We start from the raw sequence: 27,845 nt of genomic DNA, 5'->3' as shown, positions 1-27,845 counted from the left end.
AAAAGTAAAAAACTTGGTCTGTAACATGGAGCTCCAAAGTGAACATTCTTATTGTGAAGCATAAGTTCAACGTTCATTGTACATCATTGCTGCTGACGATGGCTTTTGCAGTGGTTAGTCACAGACCTCTGCTATCATCCTTGAACTTCAATCTACTCGAACCAATATTCTTCAGCAATCGATCTGGACTAGTAATCAATAAACAACAGCAGTAAACTTTATCCACAATATCCAACATTACACTTTCCCGCTTGATAGGAATAATGAAATTTTCCTATCTAAGACAAAGTTGATTGGCATTGTAAACCTAATGATACATCACTTGAAGAAAAAGCTAGGGTGATCTCACATAAGTCTACTATTTTCTTCTAAGTGGATCCCGGCTGAGTCCATGCTTCTTTAATGTTTTGATGTAATTTCTCATGAGGGTAAATTTGTTGCTCCCAAGATGATAGAAATAATCCCAAGAATATATGCCCGTTTTATGCAAGTCATCGAAAACCATCCTGAAACATTGATCCGATGATCACAGCATCACATCATCAATGGGAAAAATTTGTGAACAGAGTTTTCAAGATAAAATTTAAACAGTGATGCCCATGCTTGGTTAAAGTTTAAAGTACCTTACCCCATAGTTTCCTACAGGTTCCGCAGACATGATTCCGACATGACGCCTTCCAGATATCACCTGATTCAGGTCAAACAGTATTCATGAACAAAATGTAAACTGTGATAACCAGTTCATTTGGAAGTTTTTCAGATTAGCGTGTTGAATCAACTAAAAAAACTCCAATGCAGTGGTGCATTACCAGAAAACAATCTAAATTTGGCTGTTACTACCAATGAGAAAATATTATAGTGTTTTTATAATTTCCATCAACTAAAGGAACCCTCATGCAGGATATGCATTTCAAGAATGCAAGAATGCAAGATTAATGGAATGGCATCCCATTAATCTTGATGGGACTTCAACCCTTTTTGCGTATATTGGTCAGATTAATTATGAATGAAAGCCATTCAAATAAATTTTTTTAAAAAAAAAAAAATAGTGGAGCCAAATGATTTACTTCTATACTTGCATTGAATGGTGGATTGTCAGACAAGGACAAAAATAGAATATCTTTTTTTTTTTTATATAGAAATAAACTATTTAATTCACAGTTTCCACTATGCTAGGCCTCGTATAATAACATTTAATATATTTAATATCCCAATTATCACAAAATTCTATCCATATAGGTGAAAGTGGATGAGGCCTCCTCATGTTTGATGGGATGCTGCCCTATCATAGTTTATCCCATTATCTAATACATAATAGAAAGGAATTTTTTTTATAAGTAATTGAAATTAGTAAGGAAAATTAAAGCTAAAGATAATCATTATTTTGATTTTATGGAAAAATCCAATAACACAGTGAAAGAACAATAGAGGAACAACAATTCTTTTCTCTTTTTCTAGTGAGTCAAGAAACCACAAATCTTTTGAAAGTACAGAGATGAAAAATTGTTCTAACAATCACCTTCTCGCCCCCAATAGACCTGACCTTGCCATCAACAGCTGGGCTGTGTACTCTAAGAAATTCTGCAGACAAGTTAAAGGCGCTACCATCAGCAAATCCCACCTCCACCTGAAATAAAAGATTCAGAAAACCAAATAGTGCCAAGCGAAATGACATGATTCATCAAGAACTTAATATAGCCAACACAACAGAATTTTTTTTGATAAGTAGCCAACACAACAGAATTCAACATAGCCAAACCTATCTTATCATTCCGGATAATATCAAATTCCCCAAAACATAAAATAAAATGTACAATGGGAAAGAAAACACTAAGTTATAATTCAAGTGAGGGAAACCTAGCACTGAAATAGATTTACAATTATATTTTTCTCCATTTAAGTATGTGTGTAAAATATCTTTGTAAATGTAAAGGAAATAAAAATTAAAAATTAAAAAAAATCCAAAAAATTAAAATTGAGGGTAAATCAATTTCCCAAATAGAGCTAATCCACAATATGGGATTGGGAAAAAAGAAGACAACAAGAAAGAGCTTACCAATTTAGGGGCATGAAGAGCGAATCTAGAGAGGCGTGGAGCATCTACAGCTGTGTGGATTGTCCGAATTGCTCTCTCTATTGCTAGCATTATTTCTCTGAACTGCTGAGTTGGAATCTAAACCAAGTCTGAGGTTAGTTTATTGAATTTGCAGTATGACTGGTAAAATTTCATTCCTGAGAAAGTGATCCATAACAATCACTAATAGAGCTTTCTAGATATATTATCATGTGATTTGGCCTCAGTTCATCTACTGCTGAAGTTCTGCATGAAAGGCTGCAGTCACATCTTAAGCTTTCAATGTCCGCTTGGGTAACCTTGAGGAAGATTCCCAACTTAAGCTTTGCAATGCACCACCACATTCACATTGCAAATACGTAATTAGACTGAAGTCTAAACTTTATTAATTCTAATCATTACAAAGATACTTGAACCTCACAAATATCCTTCACAAAAGTCAACGCATAGGAATCAAGGATTTACTTTTACTATCCATTAAGTGATTAAATCAACCCATAGAAAAACTCCAGGGTTTACAATTAAATATTCCCAATTTATACTACCCATTGTCCATAGAACCTAAAACCCATTTATACTCACTTATACATAAACTATATAAATATCCATTATCCATGGAACCCATGACAAACTTATGGTTAATTAACACTCTAAATGCAATTAACTCCACCAATTAATAGTCTAGTGTTTAAACACCTAAAAGCCCCAAATTAATTAAAACTACCAAAAATTACCGTTTGCACCCATACTTCAACCATTGGCAAAATTGAAGTTTCATTTCATTAATTTAACAACCCAATGCTTAAATAATGCGTAGCAATCCACTACACACAAAAAGCCCCAAGCCAAATTTAGAAATTTAGTCTCATACCCAAAATTGGCATAACTTGGAGAAAAATTAGGGATAACGAAATTACCTCAATTTAATCGGTAAAATGGACGCTCTAACGTTGATAATTACTACCCGGAAATTGAAATCGATGGAAACTTTAATCCGAATCAAGGCCCATGCCCATGGCTCAACACACATAAAGTTCAAGAGAGAGAATGAGAGAAATTACGAGAGAGAGAGAGAGAGAGAGAGAGAGACTTACGGTTCAATGCAAGAGAAACCCACATCTAGGCATTTCTACTACATTGCCATGATCAAATGGAGCAAAATCCTTTGCCCAGCACAAGACCACGTGAAAGAGAGCAAGAGAGTTGACGAGAGAGTGAGGAATATGAGTGTTGAGTGTAAAAAAATAAATAGGGTAAATATATCATTAAGTCAAACCGCTAAAGTTAAAAACCCTCTAGTTTTTTTTTTTTTTTTTCAACAATTTACTCCATGCATCAATGGAAATGTCAATAAACTTTTTACTGTTTCAATCAAAATACACAATTTTACCTCGTTAAAATATTTATTTTTTATTAATTTAATTTTAAATTTTAAATATAAAAATAAAAAATTGGAGGGGTAGTGCCACCCCTAACCCCCAAGGGTGGCCATGAGCCACCCCTAAATCCCACAGCCACCCCATGCGTGGTTACGGTGACTTGCGGCCACTCCTAACCCCCTGTGGCCACCCAGGGGTAGGCAAAGCCACCCCTTCAATTTTTTTATTCTTAGATATAAATTTTAAAATTAAATTAATAAAAAAATAATATTTTAATTAGGTGAAACGGTGCGTTTTGATTTGGACTAACAGTTGTTAAAAAAATTTAACGGTAGGGTGTTTATTGGCATTTCGATTGACACAGGGAGTAAAATGTCGAGAAAAAAACCTATGAAATTTTTAATTTTTTACGGGTTGACTTAAAGACTTATGATATATTTATAAGGCAAGAAATAATATAATATAAGAAATAATCATCTTATATTATTTTAGGGTAAAGTCCTCTTGACCCCCTCAGACTACCGCCCCAATGACAATCTTCCCTGAAACTATCCATTGCGACAATTTACCCCTCAAACTACCAAAACAAATTAAACAATGGCAATATACTCTCTAATACTAGTAAAATAACAAAATTACCCATATACAATTTTCAATAAGACAAAAATACTCTTAAATTTTTTTTTAAAAAATTAAATATATTTAAAATTTAAAAATATATATTAAAAATTTAAAAGGGTTTGGGGTGGTCTGCCCCATGGCCTAATGAAAGTGGCTGGCCACCCCCTTGCCCGAAATGGGGTGGTCAAAACCACCCCCCCCCCTTGCTAGATTAACGGATTATTATAACAACCCAGAGAAATAGAGTACCAATGAACAACAAAACCCCAGTTTTCATCTTGTTGCGCTAAACAATTTAATTCTTTCATTTAAAGAACCAAATCACAAACAAGGAAAGAAGAAAAAACATATAGCTTTTTTTCTAGTGATTTCAGATATCATCTCAAAGAAAACATACCAATGGTAGGGATGGTGGTAACTATTTCCCCTAATTTGAGCTCACACACCTATTGATTTTATATAGGATTAAATACTTTATTCACTTTTGAGGTTTTACAACTTTATTTTTTTATTTCTAGGGTTTACTTTTGATCGCAAAAAGTCTCTGTGGTTTGCCTAAAGATATAGATGGTCATTCCATCCATCTACCGTTGATAGATTTAACGGAAATCCACATCACTGACTTGGGGACCAATTACATTTCGACATGTGTCCTAATTACCAAATCATCAAATATAACTAGATTTACACCCTTGCCACGTAATAATTTTTTTTTTTACAAATAATAGTTTTTTTTTTTTTTTTTTTTTTTTTTTACTTCAAGCTCTATCAAAACAGAAACCCTAAACCTTTGATCAAATAAAAAAAAAAACCCCCAAACCCATTCTTCCCCAACCCCAATCTTCGGTAAATCTTGCCTTCTTTCCCAACCTCCGGTGGCTACGAAGCCTCCACTCTCTTCGGCCACGAAGCTTCCCCATTCTCCAACGAAGATGCTTTCCGTTTCTGGCTGAAAATTTCACCTTGTGTCTGTTTTCATTAAAATAAACTGAATTTCTGGGAACTGGCAAGCAACTTCTCTTTGTTCTTCTGGGTTCCTTCTACTTTCCTAAGCTCTTCTTGATATGAATCTCTCATATTAAAGCGCCCATAAATTTTTAAAAAGAAAGATTCTTTCTTTCTAAAACAGTCGATATTTGATTCCATTCAAAGTTTCTGTACAAAATTCTTCTGGAAAGGAATCCCCGAAGAGGAATCTCCTAAAGAGTTACCCCTAAAGAATACCAGGTATCTAAAAATAATAAGATCTTAATAAATTATGTAAGTACAAAATAAATATTTGATATAAACGAAATTGTTGTTGACAACATATTTTCATTTAAAATTACATTTGATATTACTAGAAGTAATGATGATATTTAACCACAAACCGTCGAAAGGAATGTCGACGTAGAAATGATTGGTCAATGTGGAAGGAAGCAATTCAGGCATAATTGAACTCACTAGCAAAACGTGAAGTATTTGGACCTGTAGTCCAAACACCTGAACGTGTATCGCTTGTTGGATACAAGTGAGTATTTGTACGAAAACGTAATGAGAAAAATGAAATTGTGAGATACAAAGCAAGACTTGTTATGCAAGGTTTCCTGCAAAAACCTGATATTGATTATGAAGAAACATATTCCCCTGTAGTGGATATAATTACATTTATATTTTTTATTAGCTTGGTAGTTACTAAAACTTTGAATATGCGTTTAATGGATGTGATTACAACATATTTATGTGGATGCATTCATGCATTTGGTGGATGACCATTTAGTTTCATATCTTGGAATTCTACCCATTCATGTCATCTTTTCGAATTCCTATAACATTTATGTAATACATTGATGTACCATTTCGATTCGTTTACTATCCTTTTATATTTCTTAACCTCCCGTTATGATTCAATGTCTATAAAAATGAGTATTAAGTAATATATAAGAGGTACAAATATAGAGAAGAATCATACATAGTTCCTAAAGAACTAGTTTCACATATTGCAATTTTTTTATATTTTCTGGTTATTTTATTTGATTTTACAACACTGAAGAATTTTTTTTTCTTAATAGTAGGTTTTGATATGTGAAAAATATTGCTGGACACGTGTATCCACGTGAGCACCAATAGAGTTTTGCTTCCATAACCAAAGTGCTCGAATTGCATTCTCATTTATCACATCACGTATACCCTCGACCCGCATATTTCATTTTCCACCCTATCAATCAGAAACCCTCCAGTTCTACCCTTTCATTCCCCAACAAAGTCTGAAATTCCTAGGGCTACGTTTCATGGCAGAGGTGATGAACATGCCCCCCGACTCTGTCGACCAGTCCCCCAAGCCCTCCGCCAACGACGAGGCGCCACCGCCTGTGCCTGTGCCTGTGCCTGCGCCGCCACCGCGCAGGAGGGAGAGGGACAGGAGGGACGAGCGGGACATGGATCGGCCACCGGCCCGCCGCGATTACTACGACCGGAACGCGTCGCCACAGCCAAGGGAGAGAGAGCGGGACTACAAGCGCCGCCGCAGCCCCAGCCCCCCGCCGTATCGCGACCGCCGCTACTCTCCATCTCTTCGCCGTTCGCCCCCACCTTTCAAGCGGAACAGGCGGGGGAGCCCCCGCGGCGGCTATGGACCGGAGGATAGGTGAGAGATATAATGGGTTTTGGCAACGTTTGAGTGATTATTTGGTGCATTTTGTCTAAATATATAGGTTTTTTCAATTGCTATTGATGATGGATTCTTTTCGTTGTTAATTTGCAATTAGTTTATTTCCTATCACTATGCATATGATTAGAATGTAACCGGCCTACGTACAGCTTACCGCATCACTTGGTGCGAAAAACCCACCAACTTAGTGATCACTTGATAATATTAGGCCTATTACTATATCACAACCCGTTTTAGCAAATTAACATGCACAATCAATGGAAGACCAATTACAAAAGAAATATTCTTACATAGAGTTCGTATCATCATACTGTTTGAAGGGCGTGGAAGGGCCATTTGGCTCCTATCCATGTTGAAAAAATGATGCTAGTTTGCTGCTTGTGTGGAACCAGGTTGTGGATGAATGGATGGTTTTTAGGGCATGTTGTTTTTGAAAGTGTTGGAAATGGTTTGCCACGGATGGTGCTATTGATATTAGGTTAGGGTCCATTTGGGATATAGTAGCAGTAGAATTTATTTTTGTTTTATAGTTCGTGACTATTGTTGTTATCTTTTGTTTATTTACTTTTTTTTTTTTTTGGGGGGGGGGGGGGGGGTGTTCCCTCCCAATGCTTTCCGCTGTTCTTTTGTATTTTGTATTGTCTGTGTTGTTTATAGAGGATAGCTTTGATTGGGTACAATACTATGGAAATCAGGTTTTTTTGGTGGGAATATTGACACATGCATATTGCGCTGTTGCTGATATAAATTAGTTTTGACCTCCACAGTAGTTCCCTCCCCCTTTCTTCTCTGTTCCCCTTTGTCTTTAGGTATTTGTTTGAGGTTGCTGAGAAAGTTGATGTATTTTACATGGCAGCCTTGACCTGTTTCCTTCAATAGAATGTGTTTGTAGCACGAAGTCAACATGATAACTTAACATATATTTTCTTTAAAAGATAAAGAAACCAGAGAGGGTGGATTATGCTTATTGTTCCTGTATTATAGATTTTTTTTTATTTGACTAGCTTATTGTTTTAATTAGTTTTTAATAATTTAGCTAACTAATTATTATTATTTTTTTAAAAAGTGGATTAATGTTTTGCAAAATTTGTTTGGTTATTTTTACCTTATGTTAATGATTGTTTAGGTTTGGCTATGATTATCCTGGTGGATATGAGCGTGGGATGGGGGGAAGACCTGGATTTGCTGATGAAAAGTCTCATGGTCGGTTTATGAATCGTTCAGCTGGTGCATATCAAAATGGACCTTCTGGTATGTGTGTTTTTGGTTTTGCTTTGTCGTAGTTTGCATGTGTGGAAGCTCTTTGATGATCATTGCATGCTAATATAGTTTATGTGTCTTCTTTGGAAGCAAAATCTCTTCATGTTACATATATTGAGGTAAAAATTAAATAGCAATATGTGCAGCGTGTCCAAAGTTTCAAGCACGAAAACAAAATTAATGAAAGGTTTCAAAAACAAGAAGCCGATCTTGATTAATAGAAGTCCGATGCAATAACCTTTGTCTATGTGTCTGCATGTTTTTCATGTGTAGATACATATAATTCTACTCTCATTGATTTATTTGTTTTATGTTGCCTTTATGTCCTGATAAGCATCAAGATAATTAATGGAGTAAATCATATTGCTTACTAGATACAATGTGAACAAATATAACAGTCTGTGGCAATGACAATGAGTTCAGTATTTGTGCTACTGAATTAATTTTCATTGCCTAAAAAAAACATCTTTAAATGTGATATTATTGTAGAAACAATATATATTAGATAGGTAGAGATCACTTTGTATCTTTGGACAGTTGTTTATGTTTTTTCTTTAGTGATTAGTTATCTTGATTTTCTTGCTCTTTTTGCCATTACTTCCTAGGTGGTTCTCTGATATACTTCCTTTGTACTTGGGGGCGCCTTACCCTTTTAACGATATTTCGATTAATTATCAAAATATTAGATAGAGAAAATTTTCCCATTGTTTGTAATTGTTTTTCCTCTAATCGGTTAACCAGTTTGCCCTAGATCAGTGGCAAGCATGATGGTGATTCTTGGGTTCCAAAACAATATCGTGAGATCAATTTCTTTTCCTTTTTTTTTTTTTAATCGAGATATCATTATAAGTGGAAGGCGCCCCCATGTACACAAGAAGTATAAATGAGAAAACACCTAGTTTGAAAGAAAAAAAAAAAGAACAAGAAAATTATGATAAGCAATCACCAAAGGAGAATCAAAAGCAGTTGTCTAAAGATACAGAGTATTAAAAAAATAAGGACTTCATCTCATCCAATGTCCTCTCACGGTCCTCAAAATTTCTGTCATTATTTTCTCAAAATAGAAACCACATGAAGGCACCATCTTCCACATAGTAGCACTTCGAGAGTTGCCCACGATCCACCAACATGCATACGAGTCGACTACTCGTTAGGCATAACCCGAGACAGCCCAAATCGGCTGAAGAATTTAGAAGAAAATGGTCCATGCACTCCTCATTCCTTTTACACATGTAGCACCTATCGACCATAATAACACGCTGCTTCCTAAAGTTATTTATGGGAAGGATTTTTCCTAGAGCTGCCGATCAAGCAAAAAAGGCTGCCTTCAAAGGAACCTTAATCGGTCAAACACTCTTTCAAGGGAAAAGAAACCATCATTACAAGGCATGACACTGTAGAAGTATCTAACATCGAACAAACATTTTTTGGAGGGGACCTACCAAAATATGAATCAAAAGGTCTCTAGATCTTAGAAATATAGGTTCATTGATAGACTTTGAAAAACGTTATGCCGACTCCAAAAACTTGTTTATCACAATTTATGCGTAATTAATTCTATGAAGCAATAAACAATTCAATCACCCAAAATATATAAAGCAATAAAGAGGCAGACACATATATTTTGGTTACGAAGAGGAAACCTTTTAGAAACCGATCTAAAAGTAAAACCTCTCCGGGGCAGCGAAATCCAGGAAATCACTATCAAAAGATTATCCAGAGATTACAGATACTAGGAACACTTACAACCCTTTGCAAGACCTTGGCTCTGTAAGATTGACAAGCCTACAACTCGTCTCCTTGCTCACAATCTTCTTCAACGTGATTCTCCTTTACCGGACTCTTTCGATAAACTTCTCAACTGTAGATTTATCAAAGGAATAACTAAAACTCTAAGAGATTCAATTTAACGCTCACCACATATGATCTCTCTTAGCACAGCCTCCGACGAACTCTCTGGGGGTGAAAATTCGTGCCTCTCTCTTCTATAATGATGTATATATACCCACGACAAAACCCTAGACCTAACCCACTTAAAATCACGTTTTTGGGCCTAAAACGGGGTGTCCGGATAGGTTAATTAGCTGTCCGGACAGGGCCTTGCGGAGCAAACATAGAGTTTCTGGAAATGTGGTCCGGACCCAGGAAAGGCTTGTCCGGACAGGGCATGTAATGGGTGAAACATCATTCTGGAAATACTGTCCAGCCTTGATCAACAGCTCCGATCTATAGGCGTTTGTGGTCCGATTGAGCTGAAATTTTGCAGGGACGTTCATGACACATGAATCTACATTATGAACTGTGGAAATTGGATTCTGAGCATTCTATATCAGTGTTTGAGCCTGTGAACAGTAACTTCTGTATTTTATAACTGAATTAAGCCAACACAAGAACTAACAGACTTGAAATAGGAAAGTTTGGAAAACTGCATGCAAGAGCACCCAAATCCAAAACACTTGCAAGCGAGCTTTGTTTCGTCTAAGTGAGTCATTTCACTTACCAAAAACCAACTGTTTAAGATCCTACAAAGTGATCAAACCAAACGTTTCCTGTGGCCCCCTATCTTTCCGTACCTTCTAACGTGCATTGAATAGAGAAAAGTTAGCGAAAATACTTATGTATAGGCTAAATGAAACCCACCAGACAGGTCAAGACGAGGATGTCTCTTACTCTACACAACTGGAATTTCAACGATGCAAAAAGCAGCAATTTTAAGCCCAAGACCAGCACCAGCAGTTCTCAGTTGAGGACTCGTGGGATTACATGCTCGCAGGCCACAAAGCTACAACTTTGGTTTAGTGGACCTTAGCCCCACATGCTGGCTGGCCTTCTATTAGCTTCATATTTGTTCTCGATTCCCTTTCTCTTTAGCACATCTGCACTTTGCCTCCAATCCCCCCAACTATCTCCCCCCATTCGTCAACTTTTGTTTGCTGGATTCCATCCCTTCTCTACCACAACCTCCTTTACAGTGAGCTGTTCTCGCTGCCATTGATTGCCAAGCTGGATCTCCCTCCTTGATTTTTGTGCCAGATCCTTGTTCCTCTGGTTTAGAACTAATTCTGCATCTGAATTTGGCATCCAGGACCTTGTTTGCTCAAAGCCCGGCCTGACTCTTGTTTTCTTATGTCCATTGGGCCAAACAAAGAACTGGCTAGGTTTTATTGGGTAGCGGCGATGATGAACACAGTGGTGGTGGCGGAGGAGGAGTGGGAGGTGGTGTAAGGGTGGACTAGCTTTGGGTTGTCCTGATGTGCCTCAAGCAATCCACAGTTATGTCACTGAAATTCCCCTCTCTCTATCTCTATGCCTGTGGGCTCTATCTCTATTTCTTTCTTTAAGCCTTTCTCTCTCTTGGGCCAACCTTGAATCTAGAAAATTGGAAATTTTGGTTTCAAGTGTTGGCATAGAGAAAAAACTTGGTGTCAATGATTTAATGGGAAAGGGATGGAAGTGATCGATAAGAAAAATTTGATACTGCAAGTTTGATTAAAAAAATTCAAAACTTTTGGGGTGTAAATACTAAATACGAATTGACCTAAACCACGAGGTGTAGATGCATTTTGTATTTTTATAATTAATAGGGATCTTACTACATATATTGTAATAACTGAAAGAACTTGAAAAGTTTGGATCTATTGGAAATTTTTTTGAATTGATGCTTGGGCTTGGAAAAGAAAGGTTATCGAAAATATTCCATGGTAGTATTCTTTTCCCTTCCAGTCCAATGTGAACCAAAATATGGTGAGAAGGTTTTGCAACCAAAATTTGATGAAAGAAGTTATTGCCCCAACAATAGTTGTTGGTAAATCAATTATTTATTTATTTTATTGAAACCTTTTTTTAATGTTTTTTTTGGATTAATAGTGAAATTCGAACTCAAGAACTCACCCCTGCCTTAGGATGCTTTTAGTACTTTACAACTGTAGGACTACTTAGGCTAATGCTTTAACTTGGGGAAATTTGGAAAGCATACTTATATAATATAAAACTTTACAACTGTAGGATGCCTTGTATTGTGTGTTTGTGTTTATTCTTTCTTTTTTGGGGCTGATTTTTTCTCGTCTCTTTTTTTTTTTTGGCAGACTTTGAATCAAATCGTGGTGGTTATGCAGATTCATCAAACACAGCGAGCACACAAAGGTTAGATCTTTATGTATCAACTCTCTTGATCGTAGATAAAAGTGCATGGTTTATCTTGTGCCTTCCTTTTTTTGTTTTGCCTGAAAATGGCATATCCCCACCCCGAAATTAACAACGGACTTTCTGAGTGTTTTATATTTAACTATCAAGAAAGTTCAAAATCAAATTAATAATGAAAAGATCTACTTATTGGAAAAAAATTAAGCAGTTTTGTTGAAAGCGTGCCTAGTATGCTTCAAGTGCAAAGTGCCAGAGCAAAAGCGATTCTTACCATAAAGTGAAGTGCGTGTAAATAAACGCATCTAAAGCAGAAAAAAGCGTGCCCTTTTTTTCAAAGAGCCAAGCAGTAAAATGCAATAATGGATGCTCATTGTTTTAATTTAAAAGTTATGTAATAAATTATAAATAGCCATTGGATGTGAAGCCAATGAAAATTTATCGTTGATTAGCTATATGCACTCTGTTTTTGAAGTCTAGTACAATACACACAATTATGTTTTTATTTATTTATTCATAAAAAAGTAGTCTAGAAGAAGACATCAAAATGTGGAACAAATCATCTACTCCCTTTTCTGGCCAAAATTTCTTTTATTCTTTTCTATGAATTTATTCAGAGCAAAAGAAAGAGAAAATAGCCTAAAAGTGATATAATGTTTAATTCAGAATGTATATGAAAACAAAAAGGAGATGCCATTTAAATGAAATGGAAAGTTTTGGGATCATTTATTCAGTTTAAATGACTATCATTTATTGTTTAATTGTTTAGTAGTTTAACAATATAGTTATATCAAGTATTTGTAGTTTTAACTGAGCATATAAGTATTTAATAGTTCAGGTATATGACATTATGTATACTGAGAATTCAAATAACATATTCTGCTAGATATATTCCTATATAACAATTCTGAAGAACAAAAATTGACTTGACCTGTGTTAAAAAAAAACTGTGCTTTACTTTGATAAGGTGTGCACCTGTGCTTCACAGCTAGGCTCCATGGGGCCTTTCATTTAGTGACCCGAGGAGTTAAACAACACTGGAATTAAAAATCTATTTTCCCACTCTTTTTTTTTTTTGTTTTTAATTTATGAATAATAATTTTTATTAAGAGGAGAAGCAAAGCTCACATATAAGAAAATTATACAAGAGAAGCCACCACCCTAATGGGGTCGAAAATAGAAAGTTAACAAGATCTACAAGATTAGAGAAAGAGAAATTAAAAGAGCTCTCAAGGAGGAGGATTTTAACTATAGCACGTTAGACTTGCGATCCTCAAAAAGACGCCGGTTTCTTTCTCTGCAAATGATCCACATTAGAATAGGAGGGATAACTTTCGTATGGCCTCTTTGGATTGACCCCGACCTTGTGTGTTCCAACAATGTAGTAGCTTTAGGATATTGCTAAGCATGATCCACAAGACGCTAAATAAGATTAGAACCAAGTGCTAGTTCTCGCTAGTAAACTCACAATGGATGAGGAGGTGGTCAACTGTCTCCTCGCTCTTTTTACAAAGACAACACCAATTGACAAGGGTAAGAGCCAGCCTCCTAAGATTATCAATCGTGAGGATTTTGCCCAAAGTTGCCATCCAAGTGAAGAAAGCAATATGAAGTGGAGCCTTCCCCTTCTAAACACTCTTCCAAGGAAAAAGACAAGACTCTCCAGACTGTAGTGAAAAGTAATAGCTCTTCACATCAAACCCACAATTATTTGCTGGGGTCCACAACATTTTATTTGTCTCTCTCAGATGGGTTTTCAAAGATTACAAAAGATTGAGAAAAGCAACAAGGGACTCAAGCTCCCAATCCTGGACCACCCTAAGAAAAATCGAGTTCCAATGGACATAAGTGCCAACAACGTCCATGTAATCTGACACTGGACCCTTTGTCATGAGTGACGGAATAGAGTTATGGGAATAAGGACTTGAGATTCGCTATTAGAAATGAATGCAAGACTTATCCCCTACTATGTAGGAGACCAAGTTTGAGAAAATCCCCCAGCCGTTCCGAATATTCCTCCAAAGGCCCACCCGATATGGCGTTCGAGTATTCTCAGAGCACCAGCCCCTCTTTGGATCCCATACTTCTCAACAATCACCTGATTCCATAAGGAATCTCTTCTTGAGTGAATCTCCAAAGCCATTTACCCAATAAAGCTTTATTAAACAGCATGAGGTTTTTCACACAATCACACCTAACCCTCCAGGAATCAGGAAGCAAACAGTTTTCCAATTCGCTAGATGGAGCTTAGGCTCTCCATCAAAACCATCTCAAAGAAAATCCCTTTGAATACGCTCTAATCTTCTGGCTATATCGGCTAGTAAGTGGAAAAGAGACAAGAAGTACGCAGGTAAACTGGAAAGCGTTAAGGCGACCGCCTTGAGACAAACATATCTTCTTCAAACTAGCCAATCTTCTTTCCATTTTTTGAACTACCCTGTTCGAAATAGCTTTGGACTTGAACGAGGCACCCAGGGGAAGACCCAGATATTTCAACGGCAAAGAAGAAATGCTACAATTTAGAATGTCAACCAACTCTTCCTGATGTGGTACTTGACCCACCGCAACTAATTATGATTTTTGAAGATTAACCTTCAAACTTGAAATAGCCTCAAAACACAGAAGAATGTCCCCTAGATCATAAATATGGTCTCGATTCACATCACACATAATTGAGAGTGTAAGGTGGGAGATCTCCAGAGGAGTAGCGTTATGGAGGTTGACTCAGAATCCAGATAAATAGCCCCCTACCGTAGCTCTAGACAACATCTTACTAAGAGCCTACTTTGATGCATGATCTTCAACCCAACACTATATTAGGACCAATTAGTTAATGGTTATGTTTTGATGTGGAAAGGTTTAGGAATGTTTGTTTTTTATTAGGATTCAAATTTGGCACTGGAATTTAATATTTTCCATTACTTATAAAAAAATAAAAATAAAAATTGGCACTGGAATGATTAGTTTTAATTCTAAGGATCCAGAGGTCTGGTTTTAAAGGCTTAAAGAAAAGAAAAAATATAATGGAAAAAACGCAAGAGAGAGAGGAAATGAAGTCTAAATCATCTCAAAGGCCTCGAACGCTGCTAGAAATTCACTTCCATTGAACTCTGAATGCTACTGATTATAAACTCTTTTATAGGCTGCTAATAATCCTTTCTGAATTGTGTAAGGTAAGATGAATAGTGTTGGTACCACTTTGTCCTCTTTGTTGGAGTTGAACAATGTCATTAGAACATCCATATTGCCAGAAACAATGTTGAACTTTGTTTGGTATGATGGAAATTGTTTTATAGAAGTTCCATTGTTGAATAAATCTTAAACATGTAATGCAGCGGACCAGTTTCTTCTAATCTTGACATTCAAAGATTCTTCTTGAAGATCTTCATTGTGTTAACAACCAAGAATTTTTATCCCTTTGACATCTTTTTTTTTTCTTCCTCTTTTTAAGAGACCCTAGCAGGTCAAGCCTAAAGTTGTGACCGGCCCCTTTAACACGAATTTAAGTTTGTATCCAAAGAGATATGAAGTTGGATCAGACCATAACTAGATACGAATTTCATAAACAGGATAAGTTTAGTTTACAGCCCCCAACAACAGTGTGTAGAAGAGGTGGGATAAGCGGTTGTTAGTTTTAGTAATTACAAATTGACCACCAAAAGTTAGTCTGAACTCAGGCCATCAACCTTAGAAATTCTGTACCGTACTTATTTACATGTAATATCATTTAATTATCTCCATTTACTTAATACATTACATGTAAATAGGGAATCCTCCGACTTGAAGAGCAAAATAAAACAAAAAAAAATTGAATTCAATAAAAAATCCTAAATTCTAAATTCACAAAGAATAAAAATTTGGTTCCGACTTGAAGAGCAAAATGAAAAAAATTTAGACATCATAGCAAGGTGTGATTTTTTGATTACGGGTTTTAAGCACAATCTAAAAAACTTGAAAAACTCTTTTGCCCAAATTTAGATAAAAATATCAAAGACTGGCAAAAATTCATGGCAAACTAGGTGTTTGCCAAACTCCTGCTTTAGAGTAGCCGTCAGACAGCTCAATGTCTAAGACAAATTTACAGGGCCGTAAGTTTTATAGACATATTCGATTATTTCAAATATCTTTTAGAATTCTTGGCTGCAGCAATGGAGAGGATTTTGTTTTTAAAACCCTTGATAGAAAAAGGAAGGTGTTTCAATGTTGGCGACCCCCATGGAATCCATAAGTTAATTGTATGTAGGGTTGGAATAGACTTTGGCACACTGTCAGGATCTAGATTGGAGTAAGCAAGGGACCTGGCAATCTTCTTAGGCATTACGGTGGGCTGATCACCAGCTAATTTATCATTTATTTTGATACAACAACAAACATGACCTCAGTTTCTTCACTCACGTTTAATGTTCTCTTTGTTGAGCTATTCAAGTTTCTTCTAATCAGACGCTTCTGCTTTTATCTTTTCAGCAAGTGGTGACTCTTCTGATGAGGTCTTGGATTTTTATTAACCTTGTTTGGTTTCTTTCTCTCAGTTTTGGCAACATTGTCTTCTTTTTTTCAATTTTTTTTTAAAAATATTTCTTTATTAATAATTACCAAGAATTTTAGTAAAAAGAGGAGAGCCCTTCAGCACCCTGATTGTGTACAAAATTTATCCTACAGATTAGAAGCAAAACACAATTGCTCAACAAAATTTAGAAAAAAGAAGCATGAAAATAGCCAAAAAGCTAGCATCCTTTCATACCTTGATCTAAGGAATAAATATTTCAAATCAAGCATAGCGAGCTTCACACTATTAAAATCCAATTACTCCTCACAGTCTGCATGTGTTTTTTTTTTTTTTTTCCCCTTAAAAATATATATTTTTTTGGGTTAAATTCACTTTACCCCCTTGAAGTTTCAGGAGTTTTTTAATTCGAACCCCAATATTTAAAAATTGGCAATGTACTCTCCTAATGTTTCAAAAATTTTCAATTCAGACCCTTCGTTACTAATTTCCATCTAATTGGACGGAAATCATCCCAAGTGCGTCTCACGTGGGATTTTGATGCCCTCTATTCCAATTATGCCTTCATTAAAACCTATGAAATTATGTAATTACCCTCAATTTTATAGGTTTTAATGAGAGTAATTACGTAATTTTATAGGTTTTAATGAGGGCAAAATTGAAATAGAGGGCATCAAAATCCCATGTGAGATGATTTTCGTCTAATTAGACGGAAATTAGTAACGGAGGGTCTGAATTGAAAATTTTGGAAACATTAGGAGGGTATATTGCCAATTTTTAAACATTGGAGTTCGAATTAAAAAACTCCTGAAACTTCAGGGGGTAAAGTGAATTTTCTCCTTTTTTTTTTTTTTTAGAACATATATAGGCTTCAAAACAATTTCCTAATGGAAAAGATTTTGGTGTGTTAAGGTGCCCCCAAAAAAGCATTCATCAAAAAAGGTGCCTCCAAGAAAGCTGCAGTGGGGGGAAGATCCTCATGTTAGAGAATTTTTTTGAAGAGGAGATAGATTATTGTAGCATTAAGGCTTCTCTCAACTCAAAAGACTTTATCAGATTTTGACAGACGACTTGATTCATTTTCTGTGTCTTGTAATACTGAGATGCAGACCCACTATAGTGCTATTTGTATAATTGCTATTATGCACTTGTGTAATGCTTCTTTCGACATGACAATATTTTTTTAAGAAACAAATTTAATTGCTCACATTTTTCAAGTCTCTCTTTTTTTTTTTTTTTTTTTTTTTTTTTTTTTTTTGTATTATTATTATTATTATTTTTTTGTGCGGTGGCTTTTCTGTTATAGTTGATGAATGTGGTCTATCTAATTTTTATTTAACTTCTACCGAAGATGTTATTTCTTCAGACCCATGTATTAATGTGATGCAATACACAAATTGTTTCAGGGAGGGCTTGATGTCCTATAAGCAATTCATTCAGGAGCTTGAAGATGATATCTTACCTGCTGAAGCTGAGCGTAGGTATATTCTGGGAAGTAAAATATGTTTTGAATCTTTTTTTTTTTTTTTTTTTGAGCATTTGCTAATAAATTGATAGTTTATTTTTTATCAACAAATGATTGTGCTTTTGATTATTTAGGTATCAAGAATATAAAACAGAGTACATTTCTACTCAGAAACGTGCTTTCTTTGATGCTCATAAAGATGAGGAGTGGTAGGTTCTCTTTTTGTGTTGTTGATTATAATTGGTTCTTTTTTGGCTGTTATGGTTCATCAATGAAGTAATTTTCTAATGTCAACCATTCATATAAATATAGTTTTTTTTTTTTTTTTTTTTTTTTTTTTTTATTTATTTATTTAATTTTTAATTTTATTTTTTTAACTAATTATATTTAATCTGTCAATGAAGGTTGAAAGACAAGTATCATCCGACCAATTTAGTTACTGTTATTGAAAGGTGAGTACTACTTCAATATTGGTCTGAAGAATGAGAAACACAAAATCCTTTTTGCATCAATTGAGCTTGGTATGGTTAAGACGTATTGTGTATTTTTTGTGTGCGCACACACACACAGATACATACTCATGCATATTTACCATACTAGATTAATATATTGGCTTAATAACTTTTGAGGGTAGTTAGCTGGACATGTTAATACATCTTGTTTGGTTTTTAATTTCTATGCCTTGCAGGAGGAATGAACAAGCTCGAAATTTGGCGAAGGATTTTTTGCTTGATTTGCAGAGTGGAACACTTGACCTGTACTCTCTCTCTCTCTCTCTCTCTCAAAATAAAATAAAATAAAATGATAGAGAACAGAAAGTTTGCGTCTTCATGGCTATGACACATCTGTCTTCTTTGATGTAGAAATCCTGGTGTTAATGCCTTATCATCAAACAAATCGGGGTTAGCAAGCGATCAAAACTCTGATGATGAAGCAGAGGCTGGTGGAAAACGAAGAAGACATGGTAGAGGACCAGTTAGAGAAAATGATTTTTCGGCTGCTCCAAAGGCTCCCCTTGTTAGTACTGAGCCTAGAAGAATACAGGCAGATATTGAACAAGCTCGGGCCCTGGTACGCAAGCTTGATTCTGAAAAAGGGGTTGACAATAATATTTTATGCAGTGTTGGTCATGACAAAACTGACAGTGATAAGTCCCATGGTGGATCTGTTGGTCCAATTATAATTATACGAGGCTTAACATCTGTAAAGGGCCTAGAGGGTGTCGAGCTTCTGGATACACTTATTACGTATCTCTGGCGGATCCATGGTTTAGATTACTATGGCATGGTTGAAACTAATGAAGCTAAGGGTTTTAGGCATGTAAGGCCAGAAGGAAAGAATTATGAAGAAACAACCAAAGCTGGGGCTGATTGGGAAAAGAAACTTGACTCATTTTGTCAAGAAAGGTTGAAAGGTCAGGATCCCTTGGAATTAATGACTGCTAAGGAGAAGATAGATGCAGCTGCTGTTGAAGGCTTAGAGCCATATGTTAGGAAGATAAGAGATGAAAAGTATGGATGGAAGTATGGCTGTGGAGCCAAGGGCTGTACGAAGCTTTTCCATGCTTCTGAATTTGTGCATAAGCATCTGAAGCTTAAACACACAGACCTTGTAATGGAACTGACTTTGAAAGTGCGTGAGGATCTCTATTTCCAAAATTACATGAAGTAAGTTTAAGTTTTGTTTGTTTGTTTGTTCATTGTAACTATTGGCAGTATTTTTTGGATGAGGTGACGAATACCTTATTATATATGCAGTGATCCAGATGCTCCAGGTGGAACACCTGTCATGCAGCAACCTCAGGTATCTTTTGCTCATGTTGTATGTTATACACATATGGGGCAATAATAAAAATATTTAAAATCTCAAACTATTACTCGTATATGATGTTCAATTGATCCAATTTATGCCTGTTACTTCTGTATTTTATATGATTCATTACATGACCTATTTTCAGAAGGACAAGCCACAGAGGCGAAGACTGGGTATGGAGAACCGATTGAGAGATGATCGTGGCAACCGGAGGGATCATGAACGTATTGAAAGGATTAATGATGGTGAACGGTTTGATAGGAATGAGAATTCCCCTTCCCGCGATCGACAATCTAAACCCGGTGTCCTCGATGTAGGGAATCATGATGACTCAATGTATGATGCATACAGTGGGCAAGCCATTAGTGGTGTTGCCCCGTTTCCCTCAGATATACCTCCTCCACCAGTATTAATGCCTGTTCCTGGTGCTGGGTTGGTTGCCCCTTCATATCATACTTTACCTTCTTTTCTGAAACACTTGCAAGTTAATTTTGAAACTTATTTTAAATCTCACCCGTATTGATTATTGCAGGCCTCTGGGACCCTTTGTTCCTGCCCCTCCAGAAGTTGCAATGCAGATAATACGGGAGCAGGGGGTAGGGCCATCCTCGTATGATGGCAGTGGCAGAAAAATGCGACCTGGTCCTAATATTGGAGGGCCAACACCTATTCTTGTTCCCCCAGCTTTTAGACCCGATCCTAGACGGATGCGAAGGTATGTGATATTATGAATCTTTCTATGTTACTGGGTTGTCAATCTGCTCAAGTGCTCATCAGTAATGTTTTTGTTCAGTTATTCCTGCTTGAATGCATTTCATTCGTTGTATTATATTCTTTTCTGTAAATTTACCCTTTTGCTCAGTTATTCCTGTTTGAATACAATTCATTTCTCTCTCCCTCTCGGCGGCGTGTGTAGGCGCGCCTTGCTAGCTTTTGTTGGTGTTTCGGTTTTCTTTGTTCTGTGTTGGTTGGTTGGCTGGGTGTTACTGGGAGATGTTGTCAAAGATTTTCTGTGAAGCTGCTGAGTTTTTTTGTCTTTGAATCTGTTGGTATGAAGTCCACAACGGAGAGGCTTTTTTTTTTTTTTTTTCCTTCTTCGTTGACTCAAAATTAATTGAGTTCATCCTAGAGCCATGAGGAAACTCCTCCAAGGTCACACGTAGTAGAATGCAGGAAGGGTTATCTCCAGTCAATTTCTTTGGGAAGAGCAGTTTTCTGGCTGCTTTCGACGGTTGAAGACATGGCAAAAGTAGAGTGGGCTTCCTTCGTAAGTTTAGGGACTCACAGTGCGTCCTTTTGGGCCAGTGGTCCAGTTACCATTACAGGTGCTACATGGCCATTGAAGAGTTTAGTGGCGGTGGGTGAAGGGGCTTTTTCCTTATTCCTAAAGGCAAGAAAAAATGGGGATGGTGTGGTTTTGTGGAGGTGACGTGGTACTTGCTGGTTTCGTATACCCCGGTGTGCCAAGCTTCTCTGGCCATCGTTCAACCCTCCCCGAGCTTCAAAATGTCCTAGTGGACTGCTTGTTTGCTTAGGTGGTAGCTGGCCGTGGTGGTCCGATCAGTTCCAACAAGAGTGGCGCCAGAGGGGCCTATAACAGTGAGCTAGAGAGTACGACCCTCTAGACACACCTAGTGTACGGTTGCACACCTATCTAGTGTTGTTGGCGTTCTCTCCGCTCGAAAATTACCAAAGCAAAACGGGAGGGGCAGGAAGGTGGGCATACTGTTCTTCCCCAAGTGGAAGCTACATAAGGCTAAAAGAGTAAGTCTTTAGTACTTGAGGAAATCAAGCGCTAGCATCGGTATACATTTGAAAGTCTACATGGATGAGAGTGGAAAGCATTGTCATAGGGAGAAGCTTAGTTGATTCTCATGTGGATCCTCTGCATTAGCAACTCTTACAAGGCTGTAGAGCAGGTTGGCGGGGTAAATCATCCATTAGTTGTCCTAGTGCTTTGGCCTAGCGGTTTGCGCAAGCCCAAGTCAATTAAAGCCAGCCTCTTTTAAGAAGCCCGCTGTATTAATGGGTCCACAGCCAAGCTTTTGCAGCCTACGTTTTCCATTTTGTGAATAGTGGGCTCCAATCCAAGATATAATGTTGGTATGGGCCTCACTACTATGTCCCCTGAAGGTCCTCGCTACTGGTTTGGGCCTCGCATTTGGTAACTGGTGTATGGCTAGAGTTACGTTTCTCGGGTCATTGCTCTCTCTTGGGCATTAGGTCCTTTCAGACCATAAGTGGGTCGTCAATGCTGTCTCTCTTTGCACTGCATCTCGTGGGAATCTATAATGTTAATGAATCATGCTTCCAAGTTGGGGGACGAGGATCGAACAAAGATGTGTATGGCCACAATCTTGCCGGTGGCTTGGGTCTTCTCCACCGGAGATGGACTTTGAGTTTTGTTCCTTCTGTCGTAACTCCCCCACATCTTCTTGCTCAGTTTTGTTCTCGTTCCAGGATGTAGACAGTTTCCTTCATCCACTGGATGCTTTCTCTTGTGGGGTTCCCGACAAAGTTGAGAGTGCTAGTTTGTCTCGATCAGAGGATCAAGTCCGTTATGTTTTTCGTTCTTGTAGCGATGAGCTTTATTTTTCTCAGCTCTGCCCAATTTTTGTGGTTTTTTCTTATTACAAGGAGGGTGCCCTCTATGTCGCCCAACTGAATGCCGCTCTTAACTCAACCCTTCTTGTGAGTAAAAATGTGAAGGTTAAGAGATGCATGCATGGGTTAGAAAATTTTTTGGGGGTTTCTTATGAAGGCTTTGAAGAGGAGGTTTTTGAGTTCTCTGCAATTGAATTCAGATGCAAGGGTCATAAAGGAACACTAGGATCCATAAAAAAGAGATAGGGAGTAGGGTTAAATGAGTTAGGGAACTAAGTAGTTTGTCTTGCTTAGTGAACTATGAATTCAAAAAGAAACCACTCAAACCTTGTCCTGCTCCTTGGTTTTGTGGTGAGGCTTCTACCCATTATGAAACTGAAATTATTAGTTGGAATGTAAGAGGTCTTAATGACGCAGCGAAAAGGGTCATTATTAGCAATTTATTGGAAAACCGAAAGCCTTGTGTAATGTGTTTTTTCAAGAAACAAAAATGGAGTAGATTTTTGCCAGTATAGTTCGGGGCATGTGGGGTCTTTTATGGGGTGGATTATTTTGCCAACCTCCGGAGCATTAATTGGAATTATCTTAATGTGGGATAAATGGGCAGTGGGATGCATTGAAGAGGCGGTGGGCACTTTCTGTGTCTCTTGCAAGTTCAAATCTATTATGGATCAGTTTGTTTGGGCTTTTTCAAGAGTCTATGGACTAAATGCAGATTCTGAAAGTCAGCATCTGTGGGAGTTGTCGGGGGTTTTCAGTTGGTGGGAAGCTCCTTGGTGCATGGGAGGAGACTTCAATGTTACTCGCCTTCGAAATGAAAAGGTTGGGGTGTCTCGATTAACCTTTGCCATGTGGGAATTTTCAGACTTCATTTCAGAGCAGGGGTTGATGGTATCTCATTGGCTGGAGGTTCTTCCACATGATCTTAACAATCAAGACCCCCTTCTTTGTCGAGGATTGACAGATTTCTAGTGTCTCAAGAGTGGGAAGAGCATTTCCCAGACCTGATTAAGTGCCATCTTCCTCAACCTCTATCAGATCATTTTCCCATATTGCTTGATACCGAAGGTATGTTTAGAGGTTCAGACTCATTTAAATTTGAGAACATTTGGTTAAAACATAAGGTTTTGTAGATATGGTAAAATAGTGGTGGGACTCATCAGTTCATTGGTTCTCCTTGTTTTGTTTTTACTAGTAAACTAAAACGGCTGAAAATTGACTTAAATTGCTGGAACAAGGACGTCTTCCGAAATGTTGAGGAGAGGAAGAAGTTGAGGAGATTCAGTCCCTGGATTTTCTAGAAGAGGATAGGTTTCTTGTAGAAAAGGAGAGTTAGAAGGGCTAAGGTGAAAGCAAATTTGGAGAATCTTGCCCTAATGCAAGAAATTGGAGGCAAAAATTGAGGGCGATCTAGTTAAAAGAAGGGGATCACAACACGATATGTTTTTCACCGCCAACTTTCATAGGAGAAACAACTTTATCTCCAGTCTTTGTATTGAAGGCACTACCATGTCCGATCAAGAGTTGATCATTGACGATCACTCAATATTGCAAGAATCTCTTCAATGAAACTGTTACTTAGCGACCCAAATTAGGTGGTTTGGGGTTTTCTTGTTAAGACTCGGTAAGAGAGATTGGTTGGAGAGACCGTTTCAAGAGGGGGAACTTCTTTAGGCTTTGCTCAGTATGGATGGTGACAAAGTACCTCCCCACAGCTTCACTATTGACCTCCTTTTTTTTTTTTTTTTTTTTTTTTTTTTTTTTATGGGTCTTGTTGTACTATATTGATGATCTTAAGCTAGTCTTCCATAACTGTCATGAGCATGAGATGTTTGAGAAGAGCCTCAAAATGCTACTTTTATCGCTCTCATCCCTAAAAAGATTGCTGAGTCAGAAGTAAAGGATTTTAGACCTATTAGCATGGTGGGGAGTGTTTATAAAATTTTGGTGAAAGTCCCATCAGAATGAATTGGTGCTGGGAATGCTCATTTCAAGCAGTTAGAATTCCTTCATAGGGGGGAGATAAATTCTAGACTCAGTACTTATAGCTAATGAGTGCCTAGACAGCTGTTTGAAATTTGGAAGTCTCGGTGTTATTTGCAAGTTGGACTTGGAAAAAGCCTATGACCATGTCAATTGGGAGTTCCTCTTGTCTCTCTTGGGATGTCTTCATTTTGGTTCTAAGATGTTTGCTTCTATCTCCATGGCCTACTTTTCTATCTTAATTAAGGGTCGTCAACATGGTTTCTTTGGTAACTCTCTGGGCCTTCGCCAAGGGGACACACTCTCGCCTCTCCTCTTCGTGATTGTCACATAGGCTCTCAGGAGGATGCTTTCTAGAGCTATGATTGGTGGTTATTTATCAGGATTCTGGGTAGACATCCAAAATGCTGCCCCCTTGGAAATATCCCACCTTTTTGAAGACAATATGCTTATTACTTGTGATGCAGATCGTGCTCAAAATGATAATTTGGGTCACGTTCTTCTGTGTTGTGAGGCCATTTCTGACTGGGAGGGTAATCTCGAAAATCTGAACTAGTCGCAATAGGGGAGCTTCTACATCAGGAAGAACTGGCTGATATTCTCTGTTGTAGAGTCTCTTCTCTACCTATGAAATATTTCGGTCTTCCCCCAGGTGCTTTTAAGTCGAAATATATTTGGGATGAGATAGTTGAGAAAATGGAAATAGGATTGGCTAGTCAGAAGAAGATTTACTTGTCTCGGGGTGGTCTCCTAACTCTAATCAAGAGTACGCTATCCAGTTTACTGATGTACTTCTTATCCCATTTACCAACTTGTATAATTAGGAATTTGGAGCATATTAAGAGAGATTTTCTTGGAATGAACCTGGCGGTGAGCCCAAGTTTCATGCAGTGAACCAGAAGACAATCTGCTCAAAGTTTCTATTGGAGGGTTGGGAGTAAAAAATCTCATGCATTTCAATAAAGCTCTATTGGGGAAGGGCTTTGGAGACTCGTGTAAGAGGAGAGTTCTCTTTGGAGATACGTGATTGTTGTGAAGTATGGGGTCCAAAGAGGGGGTTGGTGTTCAGAGGAAGCTTGATGGAAGAATATTAGGAATGCCTGGGGAATTTCTCCATTGTTTCATTCAAGGTTTGGGAGGGTTCTCCGCATCCGTTTCTGGCACGATGTGTGGTGCAGAGCAACTCCTAGTAAGTCTTCATTCGTTGAACTTTATTTGATAAGCTTATGAGAAAGAGGCCTTGGTGTTGGGTTACTTTGATTCCTCCGACGCTTCTACCCATTGGAATTCAAGTTTCACCAGGGTAGTCCATGATTGGGAAGCTGGAATCTCACACTTTTCCTAATTTGTTATATTCCTTGAAAACCCATATAGGGGAGGTAGATAGAATGTTGTGGACCCCATTTAGCAATCATGGCTTTGAAGTGAAGAGATATTATTAATCTTTATAAATCTTTATAGTCTGCAGGACGAGGCCAATGCCTTTTTCTTTCAATAAACTAGTATTCATAAAAAAATAATACAATAAATGTTAAGACAAGACCAATTTCATTCGTTTAAATCAATGTGGTGAAGAAAATGATTCTCTCATAACTTTTTTGCCACAACCATATGTGGCAAACAAGCCGCTGCTGGTGATTTGGGCACCTTTGGATCGATTCTTGTAAAAACTTGACTCTTAATGTTGCTAGCAAAGTTGTATGGAAGAAGTTGGGAATGGCACTGCTAGATTGGTAAATTCCAGTGATTTAAAGAATTGGTTTGTTAATATCTTTGTTGCCAATGATTTGTTAACTTGTGCTTGTGATTTTCGTAGAGGTTTTTAGTTTCCACTTCACTATAGCTTATATAAAATTTCTCTGATTTGTGATTTTGCGAGTATTTACTTTTCTGTGGCGGTGGTGTTTGTGGTGCAGTTATCAAGATTTGGATGCTCCGGACGATGAAGTCACTGTGATAGACTATCGGAGTTTGTAAAGCCTCACTAGATTGGCCTTTTTCCCCAAATGCACGATCGCTTCGGCTTCTTCGTCGAATTAGAGAGTAATCTTGTTTTGAGATTGGCATTGAGTGTGGCTTCAATCTGAGGGCGGTGGTCTTTTATTTGTACCAATAATTAGCTTCTTTTTCTTTGAACTTCCTCCTACAGTTGTTAGGGACCTGAGCAGATTACTTAACACACACACTACCAGATTTAACCAGATTGTAGGCGGTTAGGGTTTTTAAATTGGCATGTTTTTTTGGGTAAATAAAGACTATTTGACCGAATAGGATGTGTTGATTTTAGTCGAATTCAAAAGATTTTGTGAATGTCTTGCCAAAAATAAAGATTATATTTGTGAATGGAATTTATATTTTTTTGAGTCTTCTTAGAAACATTTTCATGGCTTGGATGGAAGCCTACCTTTTGTCCTTTTCTAGTTTTCTTACCCTCAAAATTATTGAGATTTTTGGAAGCCTACCTTTTCCTTGTGTCTCTGCTAGTTAATATGCAATGCTCAATCACAAACAAGCGAACAAGAAATTAATCACAAATAAACTGGTGATATTGGTGTTTTATTTTTAATCAATTTCCGCTAGAAATTCCAGCATGAATTTAAGTTATGAGTTGATCCTCTCCACTTTCTTCAAGACATTTCCAGAATGAATTTCGTCTCTATATTTTTGTGCCACCTATCTATAATCTCCGGACGCTTCTGCTTCTGCTTCCGCTTCCGTTGATGGTCTTTGCCTCCATGCCATGCGTGCGCATCGCCGCCTCATCCGCTCCTCTTTTGGCAACGGGACATATCAACATCTGGATGTCCAAATGGGGTACCCTCTTGTTGATGGAGACACAAATCTAGTTGTAGACTTAGATGCGGTATCCTTCATCACCGGATACCTCTCATTTCGGATATTGAGGTGGTGCTTCACTCAAGCAGTTTCTATCCAACCAGTATTAGTGCTTTATCTCCTACTTGCTACAATTGGTGTCTTATTAAGGCAGATTCGCCTTTGGTCTGCTGTTTCAAACTTCCATTCATGGGGGCCTTGTTCTTAGCCAAGGAGCCAAGCATCAAATGGGCAGGTCAATCTTTTGGCCAATTCTCAATAGTTTTTAGGTTTATTTTGCATTTGGTTGTTTTGACGTGTTTGTTGGGTTTTCCTGCTCTTCTTTTGTGTTTAGTTGGTTGTTGTAATCTCCCCTTCCCCTTTTCCCTTCACATTGCTTAAAAAAAAAGGAAAAAAAAAAAAGAAGGTTATGAGTTTGTGAGTCTCGATCTTATTGAATATCAATACTAGTAAGCAGAAAAATGGAAACCCGGAAGATAACCATCAAGCCGGCCCAACTGCTAGGCGAGTTAGGCTGG

At 37.5% G+C, this 27,845-nt stretch overlaps 2 protein-coding genes across 3 annotated transcripts; one reads left to right on the top strand and one right to left on the bottom strand.

The window, feature by feature from the left end:
* Positions 1–26: 26 nt before the first annotated feature.
* LOC132186544 (Myb domain protein) lies at positions 27–3,300 on the bottom strand. Of its 2 annotated transcripts, none has more exons than XM_059600525.1 (5): positions 3,169–3,300; positions 2,057–2,173; positions 1,520–1,627; positions 624–688; positions 27–506 (listed from the first exon to the last, which is right to left on the bottom strand). In XM_059600525.1, exons 2-5 carry the CDS (start codon positions 2,144–2,146, stop codon positions 359–361), a joined length of 411 nt encoding a protein of 136 aa, XP_059456508.1. In that variant the 5' UTR covers positions 2,147–2,173; positions 3,169–3,300; the 3' UTR covers positions 27–358. The 2 variants fall into 2 exon arrangements, with proteins under 2 accessions (XP_059456508.1, XP_059456514.1); XM_059600531.2 differs by lacking the exon at positions 3,169–3,300 and adding an exon at positions 2,992–3,157.
* Positions 3,301–6,242: 2,942 nt separating this feature from the next.
* On the top strand, positions 6,243–26,760 carry LOC132167405 (serrate RNA effector molecule). Its single transcript, XM_059578372.2, has 12 exons — positions 6,243–6,700; positions 7,851–7,975; positions 12,070–12,127; positions 18,035–18,109; positions 18,228–18,302; positions 18,498–18,545; positions 18,782–18,850; positions 18,957–19,760; positions 19,851–19,896; positions 20,051–20,337; positions 20,438–20,620; positions 26,409–26,760. The coding sequence occupies exons 1-12, from the start codon at positions 6,345–6,347 to the stop codon at positions 26,467–26,469; spliced, it is 2,187 nt and encodes a 728-aa protein (XP_059434355.2). The 5' UTR covers positions 6,243–6,344; the 3' UTR covers positions 26,470–26,760.
* The last annotated feature ends 1,085 nt before the right edge of the window (positions 26,761–27,845 follow it).

This window comes from Corylus avellana, chromosome 2 (genome assembly GCF_965113065.1).
Source record: "Corylus avellana chromosome 2, dhCorAvel1.hap1.2, whole genome shotgun sequence".
Classification (NCBI taxonomy): Eukaryota; Viridiplantae; Streptophyta; class Magnoliopsida; order Fagales; family Betulaceae; genus Corylus; species Corylus avellana.
The sequence above is the reverse complement of the archived record's forward strand: the minus strand, read 5'-3'. Positions and strand labels throughout refer to the sequence as shown.